The sequence below is a fragment of the Ptychodera flava genome, chromosome 8 (genome assembly GCF_041260155.1).
Source record: "Ptychodera flava strain L36383 chromosome 8, AS_Pfla_20210202, whole genome shotgun sequence".
NCBI classification, from domain to species: domain Eukaryota; kingdom Metazoa; phylum Hemichordata; class Enteropneusta; family Ptychoderidae; genus Ptychodera; species Ptychodera flava.
This window is the reverse complement of record NC_091935.1, coordinates 18860696-18885923: the sequence shown is the minus strand read 5'-3', so window position 1 is coordinate 18885923 and position 25228 is coordinate 18860696. Positions and strand designations below refer to the sequence as shown.

General features: G+C 36.8%; 1 protein-coding gene across 1 annotated transcript in view; it reads left to right on the top strand.

The window, feature by feature from the left end:
• Positions 1–2010: 2010 nt before the first annotated feature.
• LOC139138714 (tyrosine-protein kinase receptor Tie-1-like) overlaps positions 2011–25228 on the top strand; it is a 55428-nt gene continuing 32210 nt past the window's right edge. The window contains exons 1-5 of the mRNA XM_070707221.1: positions 2011–2109; positions 16416–16724; positions 17812–18063; positions 19333–19467; positions 19571–19717. Of these exons, the coding sequence (XP_070563322.1) occupies positions 2058–2109; positions 16416–16724; positions 17812–18063; positions 19333–19467; positions 19571–19717 (895 nt within the window). The 5' untranslated portion in view covers positions 2011–2057. The remainder of the gene's footprint in view (positions 2110–16415; positions 16725–17811; positions 18064–19332; positions 19468–19570; positions 19718–25228) is intronic.

The following is a 25228-nucleotide window of genomic DNA, read 5'->3' as shown; positions in this document are numbered from 1 at the left end:
ATGTATCTCCGTGACCAAGAAAGTTCAGGATTGTCATAAAACTTGTATAGGACCCTGAACTCTGTCATGTATATTTTCTTTATTGACATTTTTATGAAGATTCTTAATATCTGATACTGTCATTCTGAGAATATCTGATTTTTGAACATGTAAGCATACAAATTAGTACTAACCATGCAAGTCACACCTAACAAAAGCCAATCAGGTCTTCCCAGTCCCAAAACGAATCTATGTATATTAGCAGATTTGATTCAGATACTAGCTGTTTTTTAAAAGATATTGCACCAATAGACAGACGGACGAAGGAAAGACGGACAGACAAACACAAAGATGGACATACATAAAGAATGAAAAATATAGCTCATGTGAATGAGCCTGCACGTGCGCTAAAACAGCGTCACATCTACATAATTTATCCAAGTCCTCTTTATCTAACTCCTCATCCTCCCTTGCTACGCAAATAATCAAATATAAGTTACAAAGGTGAAATATTACTTTAAAATTAATTTATGCTTATTTGAACAATCCACATCTGGCAAAACCTAATCAGATCTAGTTTAACCCTTGAAGATGCCGTGTACATGTACCGAATTACATGACATTAGATGGGGAAGTCTGAGAGGTATCGTAGAAAAATATATCTATCACACATACACACGTTTAACATTTCGAAATATTCGTTTGGTGTCAGGCTTTGCCGTTAATAGAACCGCATTTCTTACACTTCATGCATTTGACCAGGAGGCAGGTTCGAACATGCTTCTATGTATAGTCACTTTAGCTAATTTTGCCGGGTAACTTGTTTGAGAAAGCAATTAATGTGTCCCTACTGAACCCTAATTGATATGCGTCGGCCATGCAGCGCACATACCGTCAATTACCACATATCCTGAGAGCGTGGCATATCTATTTGTGTTGCCGGTTTTTACGGTTACAGTACGCGGTTACTTATCGATTTCTGACATGAACTCCAAGTGACCACCAAGAAACTGTAGTCTGGTTCCCTGGCTGCGCTGCTAACGTAAATAGGGTCAGGTACGGGCTATTGTAAGCATGGCTACCATTGGTCAATACGAGTGCAGTGATTGCGTTTTATTTATTTCAACTTAGAGCTACCTTCGAATTAGGATTTCGTATGCCCATGGATTCATTTTACATCCATAGTATCCCGAATCAAGTATCCTATGTCGACATTAAATGAAAAACAACACATTTTTTTTTAGTCATTGCCGTTCATGCCAAAATTCACCATGGTCGCCAAGTCATCTCTGACAAAAAAAATCATAGACGATAATCGTCATATCAACATTAAATACCATCATAGAAGAACATAGTTGGAGACTTAAAAGTGAAGCCATGCAAACAACTTCTCCGTTCGATGTTTCATCATCTTATTTCCGAGCTTGCCACTGTACAGATGTGCTGACCACATGATCTTGTCAGGTGACTGTGCTCATTAATATGCAGTCAAAAGTCCGACTGAAACATCAGCCCATACCAAACCCCATTTTCGTTAGCAAAGCAACCAGCGGTAGAATTTGGTCAGGGACCAGACTACAATTAACCGGTACTTTTAAGTCCACCTTACGTCTTTTCACGCATGCTTACGTTTCTTCTCTGAAATTACAATAAGAGCTAGTTTCTATGAAGGAAACGCAACGAAGTCATCTTTTCATGAAGTTGTTGGTAGGGTATATTTCCTGGTGCCGTCTATCTAGTGTTGACCCGGTCATCTACCTGGAAGGCAAGCCAAAGGGCAGCGGCGAAATCGTATTTTCATTCTATGGTCTCTTTCAACTGGGCGAAGCCATAAGAGATGCTATTTTAATAACAATGGGAAACCATATTGGCATTTCATGACATATGTCCACCGCTTCATTGACCACGAAAAAGGTTCTCTTTGTTTAAGATATATTTGAAAAGTGTAGTAAAAGCTGCGTATCTTTTGGCAAAATTCCAACACCGTTTACGTTTAAGGATAGTCTACTTAACACGTTTTCCCATAATTCCATATACATACATCGTCATACGCAAGCCTTACACTACAATCATCAACAATGTATGTCCTTCAATGTTGGTTGATTTTGTGCCTCACAGTATCATTGACAGGTAAGTTCACCTACAACTGATATTTATGTATAAAGTTAGCATACCGCCGTTTTTATATTATGAATAAAGGCCGTGTATTTGTTGAGCAATTTACTAAAAAATGGTGTCTGTTTCAAGTTGGCTAACAAAACGCAATTAGCTCTTAGCGTTTCTATGAAGGGTTAATTCTGACTCAGTGGAAAACTAATCTTTGAAAGAGGAGTTGGATTTTTAAAGTTTTGTACGAGTCACTTTAAAGGTTATGCACTGACACCTTATTTTGAAAGATTTCCGTACTTCCTGCAATTTGAAACTGCGAACAGCTGAATTCTCATTTTGAAGTGAGGAAATCTGACGACCCTAATGATAATTTTGCCAATGGAATATACTCAACATGTCAGGGTGGCATCAATTATCTCAATTTCATAAAAAAAGCCAAGATTTCATCATATTAGCACTGGAACATGTTTAGTTTTCAGGTAACACGGCACAGTTTATTTTTTTCTTTTTACATCCGGGTTCAAGCAGTCAAATCATAAATGCCTGTTCTTCGTTTGATACACCACAAGTGTGTTGTGAAATGTTGCTGGATTTATCTTTTCGATATTATTTATGTCTGACATTATACGAGTATTTTAAGTCCTCACCAGTCATCAGAAATTTCTGTTATTAACTCTGTGCAAACTGTACAGACAAATCTTCCACCATGACTAATAAAACCCCTGCCCCATAATGGCGTAAGTAGATGAATACTGCTTATTAGTGAATGATATCACTCCAATAGCCAACGGGTTCATGTCATTCATACAGACGTTTCTCAAATCATAACATCGATATGAATCGGAGACAAAAGATTCCCCAAAGCATAAATACCAATAAAGCAACCACTAATTAACAAAACATGACTGTGCAAAAGTTGGATTGCTTATAAGGTCAAGACCTGACTAAGTATTCTCTCATGGTTTTGGATTCTCGTAACAGTATAGACAAACGTTTGAGAATCATCGGTCAATGAACGCCTGTTTACTTTTAAGAGAAATTAAAATCATGAGAGAATATTGAGTCAGGTCTTGACCTTAATCAACGCAACTTAAATTAACATACGTTTTGTTCAAATGTTGGCTGATATCATTTTCAAGAGATAATACCATGTAAAGACGCTAAATCCCGTCATTGTCGGTATTCCGCTTAATATCTGACTGTTTGTGGATATGTAGGAATGAAAATTTTGTTTATGATACTTCTATTTAATTTCATCGAACCTAAAAAAACCTAAAAAATAAGGTCACAGTGATACTCAATTCATCTTTAAAGAACTTAAAGGTTTTTATATAAAATCTATGACACTTGACGTCAAGTTTGTTAATCAGTATGATAAGTTAACCTGTGTTACAATCTCGCTAGCAATTTCCTAATTCGACAGGTCAGAATATTATCAATTAATAATTGCTATCAATTTTTCAAAATAAATTATTCTTTACATTATATCTGCACAGTGATGCATGTGCCTGATATGAAGGGATGCTTCCGGGCTTGGAGAATTGTGTCTGCAGCAAGAGGGTTCAGATACCTTTGCGAATTTTCAGATTTCTGTGTGCAGCAAGAGTATTTTAAGATGTTTGTGTAGCAAGCATGAAGCAGATGTGAGGAATGACATTGCTGCTTACTAGGTTAATCACTCCTTTCCCTGTTCATCTCCAGAATTTTAAAGAGCCGCAGAAAAATGCAGTCAAAGTTGCGATAACACTACACCATCGTTCATCATCAATATTAAGCACTCAGGCTTTCACTACTTACCTTTATACAGATGCATTATTTTACCGCAAACGCTAACAAATTGAAGTATTACATACATCGTACATTTATTTGTGCGCGCTACCTACTATTACAATAATTACATTTTGGAAAGAAACGATAGTGCTAGAACATGAAAAGTAACATCTAGGATGCTACTTTATAGCCGATTTTACTTTCAGCGGTTTTTCGTCAATACACAATGACTTTTAAAGCCCCCCTTGAATGTAGCAAAAATTCATGGCCCCCGTAACCTATCTTGGTTTTCTCACCATTACTTTCGCATGCAGTCAAACAAGAGCAGTTGCTTAATCGCGATGTAAGGTGAGGTCGCCGTCGTTTAAAAGTCACATGGTGCAATTGTCACAATTATTTATTGAAGCATTGATAAATGTTATGTAGGTTAGTTTACTAGCGGTCCCCTCATTGGGTCACTGCGGTAATGATTTTTTACAACCAGAGCCTTTTGATTCTATTGTCGCACCCAGCAAAGGATAATAGGTTAATGTTCCCTGTGATGTCAAGAGGTTGTCTGGGCTGGGATGCGCAATGAAAGGTTGCTCCACTTAAAATGCCTCGGTTGATAGAACACTTTTCTGTTGGTAGAATTGTCCTCAGGCTATTTAAAGAAGATTCTTTGTTTGCTGTCCTTGGGATTTTGAAAAACCTACCAGTCAGCAGCAAAAAAAGCACAGAAAAAACAACAACATAGATCAGTCCTATAAACTTTCCCTTTCCAATAGGTTTATTGGCTACAAGTATAACAACTCAACTATTATATTTAGAATGGAGTATTTATTGTGCTCTTCTCTAAGCAGGTTGGAAAGCAATGCTTCGAAACACAAGATACACTTGTATAAGTACAATAAGCATAGTTATGGTTAAAGGTGACTGTGAGTCTGAACAAAATTTCCAAATAAACAATGGCAACAAATATCATACTAGTACACAATGTACCACATATATATTGTGACAGTAAAGAACAGATTGTTTTGATAACCTGCGCATTATTAATTTCAAAATGTTTAGGTAGGAACAAAAAGTGTTCTTTCAAATTAACACTAAAAAAATTTCAAATATTAAACTGCGAAAGTTACTGTGTATAACAAATTGAAAGTATGTTGTCGACACTCAGAAAACAAATGCTAAACATCTTTGTAAAGTTGAAACTACTCCTCCTCCATACAATAACAAATTTCGTAGTAAGAATATTAGATAGCTGAACAAATAGTAACAGCCATGAGTACAAATCCTCCTTAATAATGTACGTGTCCCGAGAGTCATACAATACTAGTCCTGAGCACAGTTCCTGTTTAGTTAAATGCTCCTTTAGCTGTAATATTTGACTATATATTCGGAATTCAGAATTCTTCGCATCAACTAGTTTTTTTATCGTACTTCCGATTGCATACTAAAATGCCAAGCATCCTGCTTGTCAGGACAGTCTATGCATATGTAATGGTCATTGATAATTTTCAGAACTGAATACAAATATGGACTTATAAAATGACAACATCGTTTGGTAACAGAAAAACTCTTCAATGTTAGAAAAACTTCAACTGCTTATGAACTATTATTAACACTTTTAACTGTTACACGTTTAGGACAGAGTCTCCCGATGTGGAAAATTCTTCTCTTCTAGAGACAAACTGTAATCGAATAGCTGTAACAAAATACATATAACATTTCTAGGTCTCCTGTTAGGGAGATTTCCTCCCATTTGTGCCGTCGCGGACAAAGGAAGGACACAGTGCACCGTATTTTCAAGCAGATGATCTGTGTTTGGTTTTTTTTCAGATTTCGCGCGAAAACGTACACGCACGCGGACGGCAGACAAAGAATTTTATTTAAGGCGCCTTAGGTCAAACGTTGGGATTGATCTAGCGTCCGAGGTAGGAAAAAAGCAGGGTAGGACAACTGGCTGATTTTTACAATTTTTACAAATGTTTACCAGAGGTGAAAATAGCTTATTATATGGTGTATTTGTTAAGTATGGCATGGCATACCGTACCGCTCACCGTTTTTCGGGAACAACAGTACTGTTCATTTCTCACCTGAACAATTTCGACAATAATTTTATCGTCCCCCTACAATGAAGTGTCATCTGCATCCTCATTCATCATATTCATTGCCATTGAGTAAATATTTGTTTCTGTACTACAATATTATTATAGACAGCAAACCGAATTATCCAATGAAGACGGTCTCGAACATGGAAGTAGAACACAAACTGTATTCGCTGCATGCATACAGGTACATACTTGGAGATCAGCCACTGATAGAGATAATAATTTCCCACATGCAAAGAATATCTCTTCGATTTCTCCTGAATGGCTTTGCTGTTTTTTCAGAACCTGGAGAATGCATGTGCTCTACGAAATTCCGCTTTGCGGTCGACTTGAGATAGTAATGTTGTGGAACCAGTCAATTCGCTATTAAAGAATAATTGATAACAAAATTATGAAAAACGCGGACCAATGACATCAAAAATATTTCGACAATGATTCATCAACATCAGAGCAAAGGTGATTAGTGCATGTTGCATACAGACTGTTTTGTCGCAAATATTGACAGGATGTCCTGCATTCTTTTAAAATGATGAGTCATTGGTACGCCGTTATAGTATAAGTTCATTCTGTGCGCAATATCACAATTTTTGCGAAAATTACAGTCTATCGAAAGTCCTTTCACGGTCTTTTGACAAGTTTTAAAATAAATCCTGTTCTTATTTTGATGATGATGATGATGATGATGATGATGATGAGAATGATGATGGAGGTGGTTTTTCCTTCACTTTTTTACTGTCATGGTAAATGTCCTAATTCCATGTAGGAATTTGTTATCCCTAAGGCATGTTTAAGAAGAATTTACAAACTGCTATTTCAGAACCCTGCGTTTTTAACACAGCGTAGTATTGCCATATGTAAGCGACAGAGCACGTAGTATGAGCAAGACCTTTAGCCACAAAAAATTCACGCCAATAATAAGGTTAGAAAGACTTGAGCAAAGGCAATAATACTTGCTATGTAAAGTGGTGATATAATGACAGCAGTCAATTCATTTCTTTATTTTATCCCAGTTTGAATTAACTGTTATGAATATTTCTTATGATGCTAATCACAGTGAAGCTGCAAACATGTGGCAAAAGTTTCAATTTACAGACAACTGTATTATATACTAAAACACGTGAGCATGTTTAGTTCATATCTGGCTAATGTTAGTCAATTGCAGCTTCCGTAGACGAATGAGGATTCAGGGCTAAAACTGCACGAATTGTTCAGAAAATATTCACCATCGTTCATGCAGGTCTGGATATAAAACACTGACTTCAAGTGCAATAGTCATATTTTAGTGAGGATATTGATATCCGGGCAAAAACTACATTTATAAATATGAATGTTCCCGCTTCCAGTAAATATGGCATTAAGCTCTAGTCCTACAATATCTACCCTAGAATGGTGCACTTCTGAAGTCATTTGTAATGTCATACTGATTGCTTCCATTTAATACTTCAAGTTGGATATAAAATTAAAGATTAGGACTGGAGACTGAATTAACAATGGGAGGTTAGGACTATTGTTTATGTAAAAAGTATACATACACTATTAAGGGGGCATTTAAACCATATTGACATTGTGATAAGTTGTATATTAAAATACACGATTATCACTTTGGTAAAATTATACAATGGGAGGGCTAATATTTTTCAAACATATGCGTATCCTATGCTATTGAAAACATGGTTTTGAATTATACTGGTTACTGCTATTTATTCTTCAAGTTGGATCTAAAATTACACGATCAGGGCATTGAACAAAATTAACAAAGGGGAGGCTAATGCTTTTAAAAATGTACATACTCTATGGAGACATATGTTGAAGACAAGCACATTTTAAAGTCATACTAGTTACTGCTATTTACTTCTTCAAGTTTAAAAAATAAAATATTGGGCTTTGGACAGAATTAATCAAAAAATGAGGGCTTGTCTTCTTAACAAGGCCTACCCTTAGATTAGGGGTCACTTTTGGTGCCATATGGACTTTTTAAAGTCTTATGAAAGGCTGCTATTTAATACTACAAGTAAAGGGCATCGTGCAGGGCTTGTGTTTTGAAAAAATATACCTTCCGTCAAGGGGACATTTATTATGAAGTCATATTTCTTGCTACTTTTTGATACAGCTTGTTCCATAAGGGTATACCGTTTAATGCCAGGTACGCGATAGTACAAAGGTATTGAACTGTTGTAATTTGATAATGATCGAAGGATAACATACTGCTTTAATAGTAATCGAGGACTGCGGGATTGGTACTGCCCTATAGCAACCTCGTCAGGTCATGAAGAACAGCAAAGCTCTCTGAAACTGGACATTCGGACGAAATGCTTTCATTTTATGAATGTGTTGTCATTTTGTGCAGAAAATACACAACTAGTCGTTTACAAGGTACATACGCCTATTTATCTCATGACATTTAGCGAGTTGTTGAAGTGTATATCTCACCTATTTTTTGTGTGTCTGAAATTAATAGAATTGCATAAAAAAATATTCATTATTTCGAAAAAGCCATAACGTTGTAATGGCAACTATTTGTAGTAGTGTGTTTCACTCTTTAAGTTGTGAAATATTCATCCTGTCAAAAACGTCCGAGTTCAGATTCGCCGCGAATTGGTACAAGGCGCCAAATGTGAACAACACAATTTACATATATACATACATTCGAACATACATACACAAACGAATATATATATATATATATATATATATATATATATATATATATATATATATATATATATATAATCCCATGGTATTTTTTCTATTTGATGTCATCGTATACGAGTGTATTTCGCGGAGCCGTACAACTTCGAGCCGAAACCTACCAGTCAGCAGCAAAAAAAGCAAAGAAAAAACACAACATAGATCAATCCTATAAACTTTCACTTTCCGATAGGTTTGATTGCCACAAGTATAACAACTCAACTATTACATAATATACAGCGTTTATTGTTCTTTTCATTAAGCAGGTTGGAAAGCAATGCTTGGAAACACAAGATACACATGTATAATTGTATAAGTACAACAAGCATAGTATTGGTTAGGTAACTATGAATCTGAACAAAATTTCCATAAAAACAATGGCAACAAATATCATACTAGTACACAATGTACCACATGTACAGTGTGACAGTAAAGAACAGGTTGTTTTGATAACCTGCGCATTATTAATTTCAAAATGTTTAGGTAGGAACAAAAAGTGTTCTTTCAAATTAACACTGAAAATTTCAATATTAAACTGCGAAAGTTACTGTGTATAACAATTGAAAAGTATGTTGTCGACACTCAGAAAACAAATGCTAAACATCTTTGTAAAGTTGAAACTACTCCTCCTCCATACAATAACAAATTTCGTAGTAAGAAGATTAGATAGCTGAACAAATAGTAACAGCCATGAGTACAAATCCTCCTTAATAATGTACGTGTCCCGAGAGTCATACAATACTAGTCCTGAGCACAGTTCCTGTTTAGTTAAATGCTCCATTAGCTGTAATATTTGACTATATATTCGGAATTCAGAATTCTGCGCATCAACTAGTTTTTTATCGTACTTCCGATTGCATACTAAAATGCCAAGCATCCTGCTTGTCAGGACAGTCTATGCATATGTAATGGTCATTGATAATTTTCAAAACTGAATACAAATATGGACTTATAAAATGACAACATCGTTTGGTAACAGAAAAACTCTTCAATGTTAGAAAAACTTCAACTGCTTATGAACTATTAACACTTTTAACTGTTACACGTTTAGGACAGAGTCTCCCGATGTGGAAAATTCTTCTCTTCTAGAGACAAACTGTAATCGAATAGCTGTAACAAATACATATAACATTTCTAGGTCTCCCGATAGGGAGATTTCTTCCCATTTGTGCCGTTGCGGACAAAGGAAGGACACAGTGCACCGTATTTTCAAGCAGATGATCTGTGTTTGTTGTTTTTTCAGATTTCGCGCGAAAACCTACACGCACGCGGACGGCAGACAAAGAATTTTATTTAAGGCACCTTAGGTCAAACGTTGGGATTGATCTAGCGTCCGAGGTAGGAAAAAACAGGGTAGTACAACTGTCTGATTTTTACAATTTTTACAAATTTTTACCAGAGGTGAAAATAGCTTATTATACGGTATATTTGTTAAGTATGGCATGGCATACCGTACCACTCACCGTTTTTCGGGAACAACAGTACTGTTCATTTCTCACCTGAACAATTTCGACAATAATTTTATCGTCCCCCTACAATGAAGTGTCATCTGCATCCTCATTCATCATATTCATTGCCATTGAGTAAATATTTGTTTCTGTACTACAATATTATTATAGACAGCAAACCGAATTATCCAATGAAGACGGTCTCGAAATTGAAAGTAGAACACAAACTGTATTCGCTGCATGCATACAGGTACTTGGAGATCCGCCACTGATAGAGATAATAATTTCCCACATGCAAAGAATATCTCTTCGATTTCTCCTGAATGGCTTTGCTGTTTTTTGCAGAACCTGGAGAATGCATGTGCTCTACGAAATTCCGCTTTGCGGTCGACTTGAGATAGTAATGTTGTGGAACCAGTCAATTCGCTATTAAAGAATGCTGTATGAGCAAGACCTTTAGCCACAAAAAAATTCAAGCCAATAATAAGGTTAGAAAGACTTGAGCAAAGGCAATAATACTTGCTATGTAAAGTGGTGATATAATGACAGCAGTCAATTCATTTCTTTATTTTATCCCAGTTTGAATTAACTGTTATGAATATTTCTTATGATGCTAATCACAGTGAAGCTGCAAACATGTGGCAAAAGTTTCAATTTACAGACAACTGTATTATATACTAAAACACGTGAGCATGTTTAGTTCATATCTGGCTAATGTTAGTCAATTGCAGCTTCCGTAGACGAATGAGGATTCAGGGCTAAAACTGCACGAATTGTTCAGAAAATATTCACCATCGTTCATGCAGGTCTGGATATGAAAACTGACTTCAAATGCAATAGTCATATTTTAGTGAGGAAATTGATATCCGGCCAAAAACTACATTTATAAATATGAATGTTCCCGCTTCCAGCAAATATGGCATTAAGCTCTAGTCCGACAATATCTACCCTAGATTGGTGCACTTCTGAAGTAATTTGTAATGTCATACTGATTGCTTCCATTTAATACTTCAAGTTGGATATAAAATTAAAGATTAGGACTGGAGACTGAATTAACAATGGGAGGCTAGGACTATTGTTTATGTAAAAATATACTATTAGGGGGGCATTTAAAATCATATTGACATTGTGTTAAGTTGTATATTAAAATACACGATTATCACTTTGGTAAAATTATACAATGGGAGGGCTAATATTTTTCAAACATATGCGTATCCTATGCTATTGAAAACATGGTTTTGAATTATACTGGTTACTGCTATTTATTCTTCAAGTTGGATCTAAAATTACACGATCAGGGCATTGAACAAAATTAACAAAGGGGAGGCTAATGCTTTAAAAATGTACATACTCTATGGAGACATATGTTGAAGACAAGCACATTTTAAAGTCATACTAGTTACTGCTATTTACTTCTTCAAGTTTAAAAAATAAAATATTTGGGCTTTGGACAGAATTAATCAAAAATGAGGGCTTGTCTTCTTAACAAGGCCTACCCTTAGATTAGGGGTCACTTTTGGTGCCATATGGACTTTTAAAGTCTTATGAAAGGCTGCTATTTAATACTACAAGTAAAGGGCATCGTGCAGGGCTTGTGTTTTGAAAAAATATACCTTCCGTCAAGGGGACATTTATTATGAAGTCATATTTCTTGCTACTTTTTGATACAGCTTGTTCCATAAGGGTATACCGTTTAATGCCAGGTACGCGATAGTACAAAGGTATTGAGCTGTTGTAATTTGATAATGATCGAAGGATAACATACTGCTTTAATAGTAATCGAGGACTGCGGGATTGGTACTGCCCTATAGCAACCTCGTCAGGTCATGAAGAACAGCAAAGCTCTCTGAAACTGGACATTCGGACGAAATGCTTTCATTTTATGAATGTGTTGTCATTTTGTGCAGAAAAATACACAACTAGTCGTTTACAAGGTACAATACGCCTATTTATCTCATGACATTTAGCGAGTTGTTGAAGTGTATATCTCACCTATTTTTTGTGTGTCTGAAATTAATAGAATTGCATAAAACAATATTCATTATTTCGAAAAAGCCATAACGTTGTAATGGCAACTATTTGTAGTAGTGTGTTTCACTCTTTAAGTTGTGAAATATTCATCCTGTCAAAAAACGTCCGAGTTCAGATTCGCCGCGAATTGGTACAAGGCGCCAAATGTAAACAACACATTTACATAAATACATACATACATTCGAACATACATACACAAACGAATATATATATATATATATATATATATATATATATATATATATATATATATAATCCCATGGTATTTTTCTCTGTTTGACGTCATCGTATACGAGTGTTTTCGCGGAGCCGTACAACTTCGAGCCGAAGGCGAGAAGTTGTGTGGCTCCGCGAAAAACACGAGTATACGATGACCTCAAATAGAGATAAATACCATGGGATTATATATTTATCACATGAACTGTCTTCTTATTTTTTTCTTTTGACGTAGATGGATCAAAATTGTAGTAACAAATTGCAAGAATTTCGTCGCGATTTGTGTTTTACTTACGCGGATTACTTTCATTTAAAGAGTAAAGCGGTCCGTCACCCAGGAGATACTTTCATTCATAAAACCCATCAAGCTGAAATTTGGTACATCAAATGATATATCCACCAACCAGTCATACGGATTCGGTCATTGAACGTGTCAATCATTGTCTCGCGCTGTACCGATACCAAGGCAAGTTGGCCATCGGCGGACATAGCTTCCACCGTGCTAGCGACGGATAGCCATAGTATTCAGAGTTGATAAGAATATTTACAAATAGATTTATGAAGTAATGCAACTATACGATCGAAACAGTAATTCTCATTCTCAGAGATGCCGTGGCTTTCAAAATATCACACAAGTTTACGACCTTTGCGAGCGCGAAAGATTCCGTTCGATGACACACTCATTGCATGTTTGTGCCCACAACGTTGCCGTCACCGGTCTCTGCCGGTGTCAACTCGTCAATCCCGATCTCGGTCCTCAATGTTTTCGTCTTACGGACTTTGATGTTTGCAGTGACACATATCTCGCCCGTGGATACATCCTAATTTTGTTACTTGACGGAAACTCTGTTTTGAGTGTTGTCTGAGTCAACTTTCGAAGAACATGGGATTCCACAGCGCTGCACACAGCTCGACAGCTTTTGTCTTTGCTACAGCCTTATGCCGCGCTGCAAGTTTGATTCCGAGCGAGTGCGATTAACATAAATTTATCGTTGTTAGTCAAATGGCTTTATGCTTGTGCCTCCTATGTCGCTTTCCCGAAGATTATACTGTACTCATTAATTCAGTTTAACTTACGTTGAGGTGTAGGTTTCGGTTTAAGCGCCAACCGGGATCGCCAGGTACGACGTCCATATTGAGCCTACACGACTCGAATACAGCCGCGACGTTACTGAGCCATTAAAATAAAACGATCATCGGTATCTCCATTCGATTCACGGGAAAGCTATTGTTTTAGCAACTTGAAATTTAGTTGGACAAATATGCCTTCTATGTTTCCACGTCTGGATTTATCGGGTCACCTTTTTGTAAAAATAACGTACGAGCTAACACTGCATCGATCACAACAAATCTGGTTGTGTCGCGACGCCTGCATGTATGAACGGTATTATGCACGAAAAAAGTTCCGGTTGATGACGTACAACAGGGGTAATTCAGATTTCTTATCCGTCCTGTTCTACGTTACACAGGTGAAGAATCGGGCCAGTTCATGTGATATATTTACATATATATATCTATATATCTATATATATATATATATATATATATATATATATATATAATATATATATATATATATATATATATATATATATATATATATATATATATATATTTATATATAATCATACACGTACGCATAGAGTGTATTCATTCAGACATGTACAATACATATATACGTTCATACATACATCATACGTATACACGTACACACATAATTTCGCACAAACATGCATAAACACACACACCACACATACACATACATACATACATACATACATACATACATACATACATACATACATACATACATACATACATACATACATACATACATACATACATACATACATACATACATACATACATACATACATTCATAGAGCCTGGAGAAGGGTCGAAATTTAACATCGAGCCTCGCTTTCGCGAAAAGTTTGTTTACATAGGACCTTCTTCTGACTTACTGATACAGCTGCAAAATTTATATACATTGGACCTCTTCCTGACTTACTGATACAGCTGCAAATTTATATACACAGGACCTTATTCTGACTTACTGATACAGCCGCAAAATTATATATATTATATATATATATATATATATATATATATATATATATATATATATATATATATATATATATATATATATATATATATATATATATATATATATAGGACGTTGTTCTGGATGACTGATACAGCCGCAAAAATTTATATAGAAGGACCTCGCAGTCGTTATACACCAACAAAATTGTATATACAAACTCGCTTTGAGAAGCTGAGATTCGGAAATTTTTATATAACATCCTTCTTTTTGAAACAAGATAGTGACTTCCAAATGTTCATAATGTTGGTCGCAGCTGGACTTACATAAAAATCGTTGTGTTCACAATGCTGCACACAGCAGGGCTCGTATGTTTCAAAGGACCATAGAAGGACCTAGCTCTGCATGGCAGGGCTGTGTGTTACCGGCGTTATATAATTATATACATGTATATATACGGCCTCCGTATAACGTGCTCCCGACGTATGTGGTGGTGGGCGGGAGGCGGTAGGCCTATATCACCGCGCTTGGAACACAGAGTATCGTACGCAGCAGGGCCATAGCTCTGCCTGGCAGGGCTGTGTGTTACCGGCATTATACTGCCTTCCACTAGCCCTTCGAGTATGGCGAGAGTGTCCACCTTTGGCTACGCTGCCGCAAGGCATTGTAGCCAAAGCCGGACACTCTCGCCATACTCGAAGGGCTGTGGTGGAGGCCGTGAGATGGAGGCCGTATAACGCCTGTAACACACAGCCCTGCCACGCAGAGGTAGCAGGGCCATGGCGTCTGTATCGTAATCGTCAGAGTCAAAACCAGCCCGTAAAAAGGCAGGAATTCCATCTGAAAACACCACAGCTATGGCCCCACACCTATAAGTTGACTGCAGCGGCCTCAGTGAATGAGTGTTGCATGGTCAACGTTAGCTCAGCGTGGCAGGGCTGCGTGTTCTCGGCGTTGGTGGACAGGAGGCGCGGGCGGTAGGCCTATCCACCGCGCTGCGAACATACATTATCGTACACGGGGCCATAGTTTAGCTTTGCAGGGCTGTGCGTTATCCACTTTAGGGACTAGTCAGTTTCTTCGGCCTTGGGGGCCGGTGGATTCATGGGGGGGTCACCCTGTTTTTTGACTTTGGTGGTAGGGGTGACCATGTTTTTGAAATGCTCAATGATGGGGGGGGGGGGTTTAGTGTGTTTTTTTAATTTTGGCGTTGCTCATACTTGCAAAAAATGCATTAGTCGTAGGAGTGATTTTCACTTTCCACATAAGAGACAGAACTTGAGATAGATGCCATTCTGCAATTGTGTGTATAGCTTCTCCGTTCTACTCTCACGAACGCCTCTTATATGACGCCATAGAAAAGGACGCGTTCCTCACGGAGGTTTTTTGATCAAACCCCGAACATTTTTCATTTTCACAATTATTTTTCAACGGGAAAAATGAACAAAAAACACCAGCATTTAGCTTACATATAGTATTTTTGTTTATTGACAAACAATTTGAAAAAATGTATTCTAGGTGAAATATACCCCTGAAGTTAGAACGCTAATCCCCACATTCGATTTTAAGATCAGTAGAAATAACTAACGGGGGATTAGAGTGAGTAATCAACAGATATAAATTGGTTTTTTTTTTTAATACTGCACACATATAGTGAGGGTAGATATATATGGAATATTCTGATTGAAGTTATTGATCATAACTAATTAGTACATGAATGTATTGCTCGCTCGCCCCTGTGATTTCAAATAAACGAAATCTTCATTAGATACTTAGGAGGAGGTACACATCTGACACTCTTTCCATTTGTGGAATTCCGTAGATAGACTGCTCAGTCTATATTTTTTAAACGTTTTACTCAGAAAAGTTTTCGTAATTAATCAGGAAATCTTTGAAGTAGCAAGAATCCAGACGGACTTATTTAATACCAAACCAATAAAAGGCATATTAGTTCTCAACAATCATTTCAACGGTACGTTTCTTATCAGTTCACATTTGTGACCCACACTTGTATTACGCTTCAATTACACACAGGTGCAAGATTAGATGTAACTTTTTTCAGTCAAAAAGCGACACCAAGTTTGAATGGCAATCTTTTCATCGCTGGATTCTCAACTAGTGATGCCATATCAACTGTAGGTACAAGTTTCATCTTCGACAGAATCCTAGATACTGGCACAGGATCTGGACTCCCAGCAGGATCGTCCCAAAGAGACTTCAATGTCTATTCAAGAAGACTTAATTTACCCCCTGGTGCTGGCAGACCTGGTGCATACTACTGTGCTGCCAATGCTAACACTGGAGGGACTGAGAGACTGCAGACAGTTTTAATTGTCCAAGAAGGTAAATTGTGACTCTTTTCCATGGTGTCGTTATTCCTACGACACGCCATTGAATCTGTTTCTCTCCTCCTTTACTTCATTTTTTATACTGAATCGGATTTTTAAAGTACGAATCATGAAATGATTGTAGTTTGTTTTTTTAGTTTTTTTCCAATAGAAACTACCTGGTATTTAATCGGTCAGTTATTGATTGCTGTAAGTAGTGTCACTGTGTCCTTCCTTAACGTTATATATTACTCTTGTTACTCTCCCTTTGTGTAATTATAAAGGGAATCTTTGCTTTTAGATGTTTTGAGAGTCATGGAAGCCTAGAAAAACAAAAAAATATAAAGATAAAATTCCTATTCTCACATGGAAACTCTTGCCACTTTGCCGAGTCCAGGTGGGGGAAGAAAACGTAAGTGGTCTCGAAACATAACGGCAAAAAGTTGTTATTTTAGTTGTCAAGGGCTAGCACCCACACTGAGTATACAATTAAGATCTTAAAAACGAAAACAGCAGATGTTTTCCTTGTTTTTGTTTCCAAACACCCACACTGATTAAAATACCATTAAAATGATCATGCACGGTGTGAAGTTATTTTCAGGATAGAAACATATTACTCGAATGGATACAAATCTTTTATTCTAAAATTTGACCCGCACCCAACACCACGTGTTTGTACATAAAACCCTCCATGTCTCCAGACCCGAACCGCCTCCCCCTCAAACGAAGGCTACCTGAGAAAGACATGTCGTTTCATTTCTGCATACCTACAACATCGTCTGCTATTTTGTCCCTACCAATCTACGCAATTCTGTGTTTCTGTTTTTATCTTTATTTATTTTGTTCAATTGGTGTCTTTAATTCCCGTTCTTCTCTTCTCTTCCAGTCACCTTTTCATTATGTGTACCATCCTGTCTGTCTGTTTCCGCTGTTACTGTTACTTAACCATAAAGATTGGGTTTTTTCTTTTTGTCTGTCTTAATCTTACAGCAATGTACATCAGCATTTCCCTTTAATTGTTTTAACAAGTTAACGTTAGGACTTCGTTGATGTTGTAAGAAATTTCGACATTGTAAAGATATCTTATTTGATTCTTCATACAGCTGAAATAAAACCAGAAATTCAAACAAAGACAGTAAGCTGGGGTGATGATACTACAATGACCATGGCGACGTCCGTGTCAGCATCTTCGTTGAAATGGAGACATAATGGGGTAGAACAACCACAATGGAATGGTCAAAATAGTATAACGATATCATTTACAAAGCCCAGTGATGCAGGAATTTATGAATGTTACAGCAGTGAAACACAACGAACTCAAGGAAAACATGGGTTTATGAGACTCATCGTGAGAGGTGAATTATCAATACTTATTGAATAGTAATTTGATCGATTGCCCTTTTTCCTATATCAATTATTGAGTAGCATACAAGATAACCTAACACTCATAAGCGTCATTAATATAATGCTCGCTACAACAGGTTGATACCTACCCAAATAGCGAGGCTTTATAGATAGCAAAGATACAAGCTTCAATTCAGATCATGCAAACATTTTGTGAAGGAGACGTGTATTGCAAAAACGGTGTAACTCCTACATTAAATTCTCAATAAGCATTAGGTCTTCCGAACTCAAATGCAGCATTAAGTAGGACAATTTACAAAAATGAACCAGATATAAATAAGTAAGTCAACTGTCTCAAATGTATGCTGCTTGTCGAACAGAGAAGGATTATTGAAAGGCAAAAGGATGCGGTCATTTACATTATGCATTCAGCACAGTGTTGCTCGCATTTCAGTTGGTAACAATTGCATATTTAAAATATCTGGCCGTCCAAATGGATTGGGTTATTCTTTGACAGTCACCTCATCCATCGCTTCGATTACTCTGCATCTGTTTTGCGGTTAACAATTTCATGGTTGCAGTCATTGTCACTCACAACGACAGAAGAATTTAACCTGCCCATGACGTTTGAATTCAAAATCACAAGCGCATTTCAGCATTCGTGGAATTTCCAAACAAACTTTTCAGTCTAATTGTTAATCATGAAAAAATCTAATCGAAATTTAACAAAAACAGACTGAGCGTCGCCATGACAAGTGTTTATTAGATGACTTTTCCCATGAACCTTGCGAATACAAGTACATTCATTCTTCGTAAGGCGTTGACTTTGTTTCATATGAAACAAATTGTGAACTCATTTGACTAGTTTAATTATGCGGCACATAAAGTGTTTTTTTCAGTTGAGTGTCATTTGAAAAATTAATTTTCAACAAGGTTAAATCAGTAATAATGAATATCGACAGAACCTGGCCGTGTGAGTTTTGACGGACACTACTTTATCAGGGCGGTAATATTGAGGTGGTGTTATACGTTCACTTTGACGGCACTGCAATTTTGCTTATACACTCTGGGAAAATACATTCACTCTTCAACGCTAAATACTTTATGTATAACATTTTGTATGTTGTGATATTGTCTATTTGGCATTGGATTCATAATTAACTTCATACATCAAATCATATAAGGAATGATATTTTTCAAAGACTGTTACCGAAATACCTGATTGCTTAAATAAGAAAATTAAAAATTCATTGGATATTATTTTTTTTGTATTAAACCAGTTTGTCCTAATGGAAAATGGGGTTTACCAGACTGTTTGTTCTCCTGTCCAACGTGTTACAATGGAGGGATGTGTAACTCAGACACTGGTGAATGTATCTGTCCACCTGGATTTCAGGGGAGTAATTGTGAAACTGGTAAGTAATTGGATATTCGAAAACATAATAGAAACAGAGTGCCGAATCCTTTTTGATATATGAGTGGCATTTTAATAAACGTAGTGATATTATTTAATTTTAGGTTGTGGTAAAAATAACTGGGGTATGACTTGTGAAAGAAGGTGTTCAAGTAGCAACCCTGATGCATGTCGTTCAACTATGTACTGCCTAGCTGATCCCTATGGATGTTCATGCAGTGCATCATATGGAGGAATCGACTGTGCAACGAGTAAGTAAAGGAGTGAGTGGTTTATTGATAAAATCTAAGTGAGCAATCTTTTTTATGGGGAGGGCGGGTCGGTGGAAATCAGGGTGGTTGACTTATGAAACCGTCTTTTAGGGGGCCAAATTTTACAATCAATGATTGAAGGGGTCAAATTTTACAGGTTTGTATGGTGTTATCGAAAAAAAATTGACTTTGGAATTTCACTGGCAGAAATGCTGCTTGGTCCTCCATACATAAGCCATAAGTAGTCTATAAGAAGCTATGAATAATTTCTTTTAAATACAAACCTAGCTAAATCTGTGTATTTATGTATGCTTTATTATTCATATCATTGTACTTGATCAGACTAGGGTAGTTATCGGTGCATGTGTGAGCAAGAAATTTGATTTTGGAATTTCACTGAAATGTTGATTCACTGTACATATTGGTCTATGAAGAAATTATGAATATTTTTTTCCAATACAAAACAAGCTAAATCTGCGTATTTATGTACAGAGTACTCGATCAGACTAGGGCGATTAGAAGTTAATGTATGTGCAAGAAATTCGATTTGGGAATTTCACCAAAGATGTTGATTCTCTATGGATTGTGGTATTTGAGGAAACTTTGAATATATTTTTACAATACAAAACTAGCTATTGAAATCTGTGCTTTAAAAAAGTTTGACTATTAATATAAATGTACATGACCAGAATATATTTGAAAGAGCAGATGTGAACGAAACAATACGATATTGGAATTTCACCCAGTGACTATTTGTAAAGTTCAAAAACGATTCTTTGGAATTTCAAAGGTCAAATGGGAAATTATAAGTCAATTAAGATATTATTGATACGGACTCAGACATCTGGGGGAGGGTCGCTTTTTTGAGCATGAAAATCGGGGTGGGTAATTCTTTTTCTTGCAAACACTTTTGAAGGGCCTAATTTTTCAGCCCAGGACCATAAGGTGCGAAGGGTTATGGAATCAAATCTCATGATTTTTTTTTGTTTGGGGGGGTTCACATTTTTTATGACTGATGAATTGGGGGGGGGGTCAAATTTTAGAAATTTGATTTGGAGGGGGGTAGCTTTTTATTTTCATTTGTTGCTCAATTCCATCCACCCCTCCCGTAAAAAACGAATGCTCCCTAGCACCACAAAGGACCTGGCATCAGATTTCTCACACGAGTGGGGGACATTGTGTCTCAAACGCCCCCCAGGTGAGTGTGTGACAAAGCGTGAAAGCCTCACTGAAAACACTTAGCTGTATCATTCACTATCCTACGTCGTGGCCGTATATTATTCCGCGTCACTGAATATAGTCCCCTATTTCAGATCACACAATACAAATGTTAATGTATTCACTGCCGACACCCTAACTTCTGCTCCTGACGAGATATGTTCAAAGTGGCCTATGTTTATATTTTTGAAAATTCGACAGTCTTTTTGGAGTCTTTCACCAACGACATAAAACATTATCCAAAATCTTGACAATGCTGCAGTCTTCCACTTCAGGGTTACCTGCTTAATTTAAGTTTCAATCCGTGTGTTGCTCATGTCGCAACTGGAGAATATTTTGCAGGTAAGCGACTGGCCCTTTATTATCCAATAAGAGTCGTGCAATATATAGGCCGACATGTTTATTAATTGTCGCATCTCTGAATTTTTCATGATACCAAATTGAATAAGATTTGCCAAAAAATGATTCGCCTCTCTACCTCTTAAGATTCAAATAGATGGGTATGGTTTGTAACAGGAGATGTTCACGTCTTAATTCAGATAGACGTGTAAAACTACACTGCACTTCATCACTGATATCTGTGGGTGTTCATGCAATGCATCCAGTAACATCTACTTGTGGTTATGAGTATATGATAGAGTGGTACGGCATATATTAGTATTCGAGGTCCCTTCATATCAATCTCCGTTAATTAATTGCATCCTTAAATTATGATCTAGCAATGAAGAGTCTAGTCGTCCCTCTATATTTTCGGCGCTAGCAAAGTCAGTAAGATGAGGGTATAGATGATACTTCTCTCAACCGCACATTTGATGATATTATATCCATTTATGAGGATCATCAAACAAACATACGGCAGGTAAACAAAGGCGTCCACGCAGATATATCAGAGATACGATTTCATTCCAACTTGGTACAAGGATTACTCCCAATGTCATACATATGCAACTCGATTTTGTGTGTGAGCCAATTAAATATGGCCGCACGACGGCCATTTTGCTTCATATATTTTTGTAGGTGCGTCTGTTCACGCAAATTTCTCAGCAGGTTAGATTTAATTTAAACTTTGTATACATATTACTCCCTATGTCATAAACATGCAAATCGATTTTTTATCCAATCTTGGCACATGACGGCCATTTTGTTTCCTGTAAATGATATCGATGGGTCCATTCACGCCAACTTCTCAGTGATGCCGGGAGGGATTGAATTCAAACGTAGTACATGGACTGATCCCTTTGTCATAGATATACACGTCGATTTGTTTTGTGATAGGATTCAAAATAGCCGCGCTATGGCCGTTTTTGTTTCCATTGTTTGATGACCATCCACAGGAGATTCAGCCACCGGCACTCAAGGATCCGTTGATACAGGTATCGTAGACATGCCTGAACCAACTCTTTTCAAACTATGACATTCATATGGAAGTCCATTTAATTTTGTTTGTTTACATAATTCTTGCTAATTTGCATAATTACTGATTGGAGCTCTGTTTCTGGTGCGACTGAGCCAAATTTGATGACACTTTGTAAAGAAGTTGGTCAGACAGAGTTCTAATAGCACACAACGATTTATGTCAGTATTGTGTCACTTTATTGCTGATATGCGTATTTTGATGGATGTTTGTAATTATGGTGATATGTCTGTAAATACTGCAACAAATTTAATGAAACATGACACAAATCTTCAGCACACAGTCCTACTATAGTTTATAAAGACACTTAGCAGTATCATGTTAATTATTTTCTAATTTGCATATTTAATGAACTTTCGTATCTTTTTGGCTATGTCCAGAAATACTGGATTAAAATTTATAAAACGTGGTACCGATGTTGATCTGTCAGAACTGTAATACTGTATGAAGATATTACGAATTATCATACATGCCATGCCCGTATTGCCATTCTCCTAATGTTTAGACGGTACTAATATGAACCTGTATTTTAATATGTTAAACGATATATATTTCCACTGTAACTGAACTAATTACAGCTACGCGTGGCCTACGCTGGTATGGGTTACCTTCGTTGGTGTGTTCACATATAAATGTAAAACAGCTAAGCGAATACGACTTGTGAAACTCTGAAACATTGTGATTATGGTCAAATTTTGTTGTTTGTGGTCAGTTCACGGACATTGCACTTAGATGCAAGTATAGTTGTACCACGACGCTGTGTTTTCATGTATCTATGCAGTTGAAGATTATGGTCCCAGTTGACAGTATATCATGATAGAACCGCTATACGACAGTTGACGTTGTTGACGAGTTTAAGCATCTAGGTGGTGTTACATCGTTTAGAGCCATAAATGAGCCACAAAAATCCAACAGCTCTAAAAATACTCGCGACAGACAAGGTGCACTTATTAATTTCCGATTTGTACCTGTCAACGAGATTCACAGGTCTTGATCGCGTCCGGTGGCATCGGTGCGGGTTTCAGATACAAAGTAAGATACTAAAGAAAGTCAAACATTCGTTTAGGTTGTTAAAAGAAGTTTAGTTCTGTTAAGGCAAGCCAGTAACGAAAATATTCTGGCAGACGATGTAAATAACTTTGAAATATTTCATTTGTACAACAACAAAATCACGACCGAGTTACTGCGCTAAACCCTAATGTTGCAGTGTACCCACTTCATGGTTTCTTGTCTAAGTTGGTAAATTCTGCAATTTGGCGTCTGAGGACATGCATACGTCTTCGAGATAAACTGGCGGGAAGGGGTATTATATCCACTGTGCATTCATAGATGTCGCAGAGCTGCTTACTCCATGCTCTCAGCTGTTCATACTCAATCAATTTTGAAATCGAAAGCTGGCGCGGAGCGAGTATTTTGACCCGCTTTTGGCGGGCCTCATCACTTTCGCGAAGAGATTATGTTATGTTTAAAACAGGAAAACTCACTCATCTTACACACCCAATGTTTTGTGTCCACCGCCATTTTAAACTCAAAATAAATCTTCTTCAAATTGTGAAAACCTGTGTCGAAAACCTAATATTTAAATTGTTGGCTTTAATAAAGTGCCATAAACCTTCCTTTCAAGTGGAATTGCCCAATAACGGAGTAATATCAAGAAGTTGATTATATTTATTTCCTTGTAATGGAACAGTTTGTTCTTTATTTGAAATGTTCTGATGTAAGTTACAATCATTTGTTGTAACTCACACTACCCTCTCGGAATAAAGTATAATAATAATAATAATAATAATAATAATAATAATAATAATAATAATAACAAGGCAGTATTGCTGAAGGCAATGAGTACTTGGGCCGTGATAGAGTAATTTTGAGGACAATATATACTACTATTCAAATATGGTCTTGAATTTCCTCCTGTCAATTAGGCATTTGATTAACTGGTAATTAAACGAAGCAATGGCATGACAACGGCAAAATATGTCTAGCAACTTTTGTGGAGTTTGAGGCAGGGGTTCTTTATTTATAGTGAAAATTGCTTAAACTCCTTAAATATTCAAATTACAGCAAATTTCTTTTGTTCTCGATGGTAGATGTCTAATATTTAGATGGGCATATTTAGATTTCTACCCTATAGTTATCCCTATATACCAAAAATCGGACATCCAGCTCTATTGGCTTGCTCAGAATTAGATATGCGCATAATTAATGAGGTACAATATGTGGTGTCATAAGGTGTCCCATCATACCAGATATGAAGGGTGTAGCACTTGTGGTTACTGAGTTGTGGACAAATATATCTATTTGAGGTCAAAGGTCATTGAGGTCACGTGACATTTTGTCAAAATAATTGTATTGCTAAGTTATTCCTATATACCAAAAATCAGACCTCTAGCTCTATTGGCTCGCTCGCTTGAAAACAATCTCATAAACCTGGCCATATGGGCAACTGTGTATGGGCAGCTGGATACTTGACTTCCCGGAGAAGGCGAGCTGTCACGTTCAAGCTCAGGATTATTTGTCGATCAAATTTCAGTAAATTTACCTTACCTAGATGAAATTTTGTCTATAGGCTGAAATTTCGCCGAATTTTGACGAAATTGCATCGATTTTTCAGGTTCATATCCGACATTTTTGAGTGCAGACAGAAATAAGCTTTGAGGCAACATGGCTGCGACCCCATGTTGACCCCGGTATCTGCTAAAGTGCGGGTTGCGGGTTGCGGGCTGCGGGTTTTTAGAATTATGGCTAGATTTCTAATATATGTAATATGGCATATTAGTATATAAGAAATAAAACCTTTAGAATGTGTCTATTATCAATAATGATGATCAGTCTATCGTACAGTATCCCTTTTCCTGCGAAGTCCATATTTCACCATC